General features: G+C 46.4%; 1 protein-coding gene across 1 annotated transcript in view; it reads left to right on the top strand.

The window, feature by feature from the left end:
* Positions 1–495: 495 nt before the first annotated feature.
* LOC137542281 (vasoactive intestinal polypeptide receptor-like) overlaps positions 496–8,087 on the top strand; it is a 188,147-nt gene continuing 180,555 nt past the window's right edge. Inside the window, exon 1 of the mRNA XM_068264077.1 lies at positions 496–565. Within this exon, the coding sequence (XP_068120178.1) occupies positions 542–565 (24 nt within the window). The 5' untranslated portion in view covers positions 496–541. The remainder of the gene's footprint in view (positions 566–8,087) is intronic.

The following is an 8,087-nucleotide window of genomic DNA, read 5'->3' as shown; positions in this document are numbered from 1 at the left end:
AAGTAAAAAAACCGCCACATGACTCATCTCTGAGTCTTTTTAACCAAGGATTCAACTTTATTCCAATCAGTAGCCGGTACCCCCCTTTCCTATGAGAAGTCTTTACCTTTTCTCCAATACATCATCATGGGGATCTGTGTGGCTGATATTGTTGTGCTGTGTTGTCCCACAGTGTGATGTCAGGACCATGGTTCTGACAGTTTCCTGTGAACTGCATTGCATTGTGGGAAATAACAGCTGTTTCCTACTGCCAAGCAACCAGTATCTCCTTCTGTTCATATGTATATCTATATAAAAAAATAAACAACCTTTTAGCCTATCGCAATGTTTGTGGTGGGGTTATAATTAATGGCAGTTGGTACTGGCTGTCTACTTTGTAAGCCCTTGCTGCACTACTCCAGTGCAGTAGCAGGGAGGCGCTCTGGCTTTGGTGGAAAAAGCCGAGCCTAATGGGGCCCATGCTACTGAGCAGGCGATGGTTTTGCCGAGGAGATCGTGCTGGAATGGCCAGGCAGAGGAAGACGGGAAAAGCTTCTGGAGGATGCAGAGGCTTTATTCTATTGAGGTGAGTACAAGATATGGAACATTTATATTGTGCTTCTCTCCTGACGGACTCACACTACCAGAGCTGCAGCCACTAGGGTGTACGCTATAGGCAGAAACTGTGCACAACCAAGGTCTTGCCCAAGGTCTCCTCACTGAATAGGTGCTGGCTTACTGAACCAGAAGAGCCGAGATTTGAACCCTGGTCTCCTGTCAGCCAAGAACAGAAAGCTTAGGCACCAGCTTACCAGAGCTGGACATCAGCAGATAACCTGATGAATCTCAATTTCTGCTGAGTCTCACAGAGGTAGGGTCATTTGCTTTGCTGCTGATATGTATCAGAACTCAGGAAGAAGCAGATGATCAGTTTGATAAAGTGATAATGATAAACCGATAAGGTGTAGTTTTCTTTTTTTTGCTGTTCACAATCCTATGTCAAAGCTAAAGTGAGCACAACAAGTCAGAGCCTAAACGTAGCCATACATTAGGTGATGGCCTACAGATCAGTATAAGTAGCCACATTTAGGTGCCTCCAGTATAGCTCACCAGGTATAGGTGCCCCCAGTATAGGTAGCCAGGTATAGGTGTCCCCAGTATAGGTATCCAGGAATAGGAGCCCCAATATAGGTAGCCAGGTTTAGGTGCCCCCAGTATAGCTCACCAGGTATAGGCACCCTTAGTCTAGCTAGCCAGGCATAGGTGCCCCCAATATAGGTAGCCAGGTACAGGCGCCCCACTATAGCTAGCCAGGTATAGGTGCCCCCAGTATAGGTAGCTAGTTACATAGTTATTTGGGTTGAAAAAAGACATACGTCCATCGAGTTCAACCAGAGAACAAAGCACAAAACCAGCCTGCTCCCTCATAAATCCCCGTTGATCCAGAGGAAGGCGAAAAACCCTTACAATATATAGTGAGGAGAGAAAGCAAGGACTGAGTGGCACTCCCTATGGATGAGCTATGCGTATGTGAAACTTTGAAAGCAAAAAAACGTGGCTTCAGACGCTACTGGGAACCCTCAGAATACAGAGACGACAGACAGTTTGTGGATAACTGGACGGAGGCCCACCTAGACCACGCAAAACGATTGCAGAACATCGTTTTAGCACGTACCACTGTAGAATATAATAAAGTAACAGCAGAATTAACAGATGTGAGACATAAGTTTGAAAAATCAGTAACCGAAGAAAGATTTACAACTGCTACTAATAGGGTAGAAGATAAAATCATAAAGATCCAGAACGAAATCAAAATTAGGAAGTTAAAAAAGTTTTTCAGAGATCAGGAAGATTTTGAAAGAGGTAGAATATTTAATTGGAACCCAGCTCCTTTCCCTAAGAACCCGAGAAGTCGGGGGTATTGGACTACAGAATCAGGATCTGATAGCGATTCTGAACAGGATAAACGGCCCAAGAAGATACTTAAAAAGAAAAAATCCAAAAAGATTCCTAAAACACCAAAAAGACAAGGTAGGAGAGATCCATCGGATACAACATGTGTAGAGGAGCAGATCCCTTTAGATCGAGAGTCAGACGAGGAACAGGAAGAAAGCATGGAGGGAACATCCAAGACGGTCCATTGGGAGGGGATCAAGGATACCAAGCAAGCCAAAAAGAAAAGGAAGGCAACATCGTAGCGATTGAAAAACAGGAAAATACTCCTCAGGTGGTGAACCTATCAGGAACTGAGATCCCACAGGCGTGTATTTCTCTATTGAGTCGGGGACTGAACTTTAGTCCAATTCAAGAGTTTGACATTGTGTCATTTACTATTGACTTATATAAATCTGCACGGAAGTTGGTTATATGTCAAAGATTTCATCAAACGGATGCAGAACAACAAGTGTCGAATACTTCAGAGCAATCTGTTCCACATCCACACCCCATGACAATGGGCAGCGAGACTGGTTTGCTGGGGTTTACCCCTGAGGCATCCGGTCAGCCCATGGAGGGTGTTTGTACCTTTCCTCCTCAGATGACACAGGGAAGCCACACTAGTAGCCTGGGCTTCAGTCCACTGGCACGGTGGGACCCAAAGGATGAGGAGATGATCAACATACTTGCTGAACTTTGGGAGGAGGGAGGCCAATTGGATTGGCCAAGCTTAATGGGAACGGATTGTCTGTCCCTGGGAGATACACACTCCTATAGAGCATGTAGATCGGTACAGCCCTTTCCTGTGAGCCCGGGGTCAAGTATTGATTATTTCTTTAACAAAGTGTTGGCGGACTTGAGAGCACAGATCTATGAGAAGACCATACCCAATTTGAGTAATGAGGAGAAAAAGGCCTTAAATTGGTTGAAACAGCAGGAGGGTCTGGTCATAAGGAATGCTGATAAAGGTGGAAATTTGGTGATCATGACAAGTCACCAGTACAAAACAGAGGCCGAAAGGCAATTGAATGATGAGTCAACTTATTGCAGGCTTCCTTGTGACCCGACCCTCCGATACCAATCGAGGTTACAAACTCTCCTACGCAGGGGGGTGGAAGGGGGGTTCCTCCCCAGCAAATTGGCTGGGGATCTCTTCCCGGCCTTTCCCAAAAGACCGGTCTGGTACCATGTTCCGAAGTTGCATAAATCGATGGACGCACCGCCGGGACGTCCCATAGTCTCTGGCTGTGGGTCTCTCACGGAGGGACTGTCCAGGTACCTGGACCATCTCCTGCGCCCCCTCTTGAGAGGAGTGCCCTCTTACCTAAGGGATACCCTCGAGGTGTTGCAGATGGTGGAGCGCGCCACTTGGGTCCCGGGAGACAGACTGGCCACTATTGATGTGGTCAGTCTGTACAGCAGGATTCCCCAGGACCAGGGGGTGCAGGCCGTCAAACGGTATTTACGACGTACGAATAAAGAGGATGATTATATTGACTATGTTTGTCAGTGCCTCCAATTTATACAGGAACATAATGCATTTATGTTTGACGGTTGTTGGTACCGGCAGGTCTCGGGGACGGCGATGGGGACCCCAGTGGCGTGCTCCTTTGCGAACCTCTTCTTGGGGGCGTGGGAGGAGTCTGCGGTGCACTCGGACATGAACCCGTTCCGGGGGCACATCAGACGATGGTCCAGGTACGTGGACGACGTCCTGGTGGTGTGGTCTGGCTCTGATGCCCAGTTTATCGAGTTCTTAAATTATCTGAACATTAATACCATTAATATGCAATTTACTTCGGAAATGGTCAGTGAAGAGGTGGTTTTTCTGGACCTTAGACTCAAGGTGGAGAATAATAGATTGATCAGTGAGGGATATCGGAAGCCAACTGCGACCAATTCTGTCCTCCATGCTAAAAGCTTCCACCCCAGACATGTGGTGGAGGCGATTCCGTATGGCCAGTATTTACGCCTGAGGAGGAATAATTGTTCGCAGAAGACCTTTGACGAGCAAGCCAATGACCTTACAAACAGGTTCAGAAAAAGAGGATATGACATGCAGTTATTGATGAAGGCTAGATGTAAAGCCCAACAAAAAGAGAGGGGCTCACTCCTGGTAGGGAGGAATGAGGAAAAGAGGAGAAATGCTAAAGACAGGATGGTATTTACATTTGACTACACCCCCATGGCCATGAAAGTTAGGGAATGTATTTACAAACATTGGGAGATAATCCAGCAGGATCCTGAGTTATCCCAGAAAGTGGGGGGACCCCCACGGGTAGCTTTCAGGAGAGCACCTACCCTCGCTAATATGCTGACCAGAAGTGAGTTTGTAACACCTAGAATTACAACATGGCTAGATCGACGTGTCCCAATAGGGAATTACAAATGCGGGCACTGTAAATATTGTTCCAAAATGATTACTTCTAGGTGCCTTCAAATAGGAGGTGTAGAGTTCAAAATGCGAGGTTTCTTTACATGTCAGTCAGACTATGTTGTTTATGTGTTACTTTGTCCTTGTGAGAAATTCTACATCGGGCAGACTACAAGAGCTATCAAAACCCGGATAGGGGAACATGTTAGCACCATCAAAGCAGGGAAGAGCTGTACCAGGTTGGTGACGCACATGCGCGACGAACATGGGAAGTCTAGTCGAGGTTTAACATTTGCGGTGTTAGAAAAGGTGGAAGCCCCTGCTAGAGGGGGAGACAGGGACAAATTACTCCTTAGAAGGGAAACACGTATCATATTACAGACTGGGGCGTTGGGCCCAGGGGGCCTGAATGATAGAATTGAGTTAGCCTGTATGCTGGACCCCTGATTCCTGAGGGTTGGAATGTTTATGGGTATATGTAGTTTCTGGGGTTTATACAACATCTGATCTGTTATCTGTCTGTACTTTATGGTGGTGTTCTAGGTGGGGATGCCTGGAGAGTCTGTAGCCATCAAATGATTTCTATGTGTCTTACCTGAAGTCAATGTACTTATTTGTTCTCTTGATGTTTAATGGTTGTGGTAATATATATGACCATGTAACCGGAAAGTTCTATCTCCCAAACTTGCTAGTTTTAATTGTCACTCTGTCACTTAAACACTAGGGAGGACGTTGCCCACGGGGATTGCCCACGGGCTACACTTGGTGTGGGCTGGATTTATGCCCCACTATGTGTGTACGTCGGACCCATTGAACGGACAGGAGAGATGACAATTTACATCTCTCCTACACGCTGCTTGGTATCAATTACCATGACACGAGTTGCCATGGTTACCAGACGCCTAGATACGGAATTTACTAACCCGATAGGCGTGTCATCGCCTTTGACAACGCGAGCACTGAGGACTTCAGTCCCAGTGCGCATGACGGCTGCATATATCGTTCCGTCGGCGGATTTCATCCGCACGGCATCATGGGATCCGTAGTCTTAGCCTGGGACACACACCCACCCGCCTCCTACGCCCTCCTTCTCCAATCACACGGACGCCTGCGGCACCCGGAAGAGGCGGGGCTTTCCCCCGTGGTATAACCGGATGTCTGCAGTGCGCCCTTTACAGTGGTACGTGGCCTGACCAAGCGTCTGCATAGACGCGAAACGGCCGTCGCCGGACCTAATTAGTGCCCTGGCTCCCGCACCTCCACCGATCATCACCCCACAAGACCACCTACACGAGGTACTTATGGTTGTGGTAACCTAATGGATGTCTGTTTTGGCTTGCAATAAATGACAGTTGGACGGAAGGTGCCCGGATTTCCTCTTTCTTCTTCCAGTGAAAAACCCTTACAAGACATGGTCAAATTCCTTCCCGACTCCAGATGGCAGTCAGATACAATCCCTGGATCAACATCACTGGGCATTACCTAGTAATTGTAGCCATGGATGTCTAGGTAAAGGTGCTCCCAGTATAGCTAGCTAGGTATAAGTGCCCCCACTATAACTAGCCAGGTATAGGTGCCTCCAGTATAGCTAGCCTAGTATAGGTGGGTAACAAGCTGGCAGGCAGGTGAGCAGGCAGGTCGGCGAGGGGAAGTGTTCTTTCCAGCACTGCCCCCAGCCATGATGCCAATTGAACGACACAAATTATGGTAGGCTGGGGGGCTTCCAGCATTGCATAGAATTGAGGTTTGTAGCTCTGTAGAATGGCAATGAGGTATATTCAGTAAATGTAATTAAATTTGCTTTGTGTAAGGAGTGCACAGCCCTATTACAGTTAAGAAGCACACATTATACAATAATACAATAATACAATAACATTTGTAAAGCGCTTTTCTCCCATAGGACTCAAAGCGCATAGCTGTGTCTCAGATTAATACAGGGTTTCAGGCTGGGTTGTGTTACAGAGGAGATAGTCAGATGTTCATGAATGCCAGACTGAAAAGGTAGGTTTTCAGTTTAGACTTAAATGTTTCCAGGGATGGGGCTGTCCTGATTGGGTGTGGCAGGGAGTTCCAAAGTGTAGGGGCAGCATGACAAAAGGCTCTGTCTCCAAAGGTTTTGAGGTGGACTCTGGGGGTGACCAAGGTGTTACGTCCTTTTGATCTAAGATTGTGGGGGGTGTGATGTAGTTGCAACAAGTCCTTCAGGTATCCAGGGCCCAGATTGTGCAAGGATTTGAATGTCAGTAAGCCAATCTTAAACAGAATTCTCCATTTTATCGGTAGCCAGTGGAGTGAGCTCAGGGTTGGTGTTATGTGGCAATGGCGGGGTTGGCTCGTTAACAGCCTTGCGGCGGCATTCTGTACTAATTGTAGGCGGCGTAAGTCTTTCTTATGCAGGCCTGTGTAGAGGACGTTGCAGTAGTCTAACCTTGATGTGACGAAGGCATGAACTAGGGTTGGAAGATCCTCTGAAGGAATTAGGTGTTTAATCCTTGCAATATTCCTTAGGTGAAAGAAGGAATGTTTCACAACAGCTGAGATTTGATTCCTGAAGCTTAATTTCCCATCAATCAGTACTCCCAGGCTGCGCACACAGTCTGAGTTGTTCAGGTCTGAGCTCCCTATCCTTAGCGGTGTTGGTTGAGACTGGAGCTGCTTTGCTGTTGAGCCCTGGCCCTCGATAACAAGAACCTCTGTTTTGTCAGCATTAAGTTTTAGCCAATTATTATTCATCCACTCCTGAAGCTCAGCTAAGCATGCGTTTATTTGTGGAGTAGGGTCTGTGACGTCAGGTTTGAATGACAAATATAGCTGGGTGTCATCAGCATAGCAATGATATGTCAGGCCATGCGCTATTAGCTTGATCTGTGGCACATTGCGCTATTAGCGTGATCTGTGTTATCTACGTAACGCATGTTGCAATAATAACCCAATCTACCTGTTGGGAGTACTTGTAAAGTTACTGTGTGATCCCTGCACACAGCAGTTTTCAGGAAACTTAGTTAATACACCCCAATGAAAATGTAAAAGCATAGCTAAGAGCTTATTTCAATAGGGTAAGACTTACAGTATAGATTCAGCTAATTACAAGTCTTAGGAAGTGTGTCTGTGACTCTTATCTTATTATTAAAGCACAAAACAAAACAAAAACAGAGCTAGTACTGGGCATAGAAAGCTGAAATGTGATCAGCAAACTGGAGAATGGCATCTATCTTCAATAGCCTGGCAAAGGTATTATCACATTATCAGCAAATCATTGCAGCAACAATTAGCTGGATATCTGTGTACTGAGTCTGCAATCTAACTTGAAACATTTTTATTAGTAAGGTTAGGTTCCGACAGACGGCTGTCGGGATGGTTTGCGGTGGCTTATTTAGCTGATGCAAACAAGCATAAAAGCGTCCGACATTGATTCCGGTGTGTCATCATCATGTCGTTTTTTGCGCCTCCTAGGGGGGCATGGAACTGTTTAAACGCAGACGTCTTGGACGCTACATGAAGCATCTAAGACGAGAAGAGACCACAGAATCTACCGCTGCCTTTACAAAAACAACGCAAAAAGCTGTAGACGTCGTTTCAAAACTGCTTCCATTCATTTGATCACTTTTAAACGCTGTTATTGTCGGCCGCCAGGAACGTTGCGTTTACCGCCACGCAGAAGCCTGTATGAGCCAGCCCTGCAATATGCATTGTATAAAAAAATCCATGCTTGAGCTCCTATAGTTCTCTGTTCCATTTTCACCTCTTTTCTAGAGAGCTGACCCAGCTTATTGCTATGCTGCAGCTATTACTTTTAGCT

Source organism: Hyperolius riggenbachi, chromosome 12 (assembly GCF_040937935.1).
Source record: "Hyperolius riggenbachi isolate aHypRig1 chromosome 12, aHypRig1.pri, whole genome shotgun sequence".
Classification (NCBI taxonomy): domain Eukaryota; kingdom Metazoa; phylum Chordata; class Amphibia; order Anura; family Hyperoliidae; genus Hyperolius; species Hyperolius riggenbachi.
The sequence above is the reverse complement of the archived record's forward strand: the minus strand, read 5'-3'. Positions and strand labels throughout refer to the sequence as shown.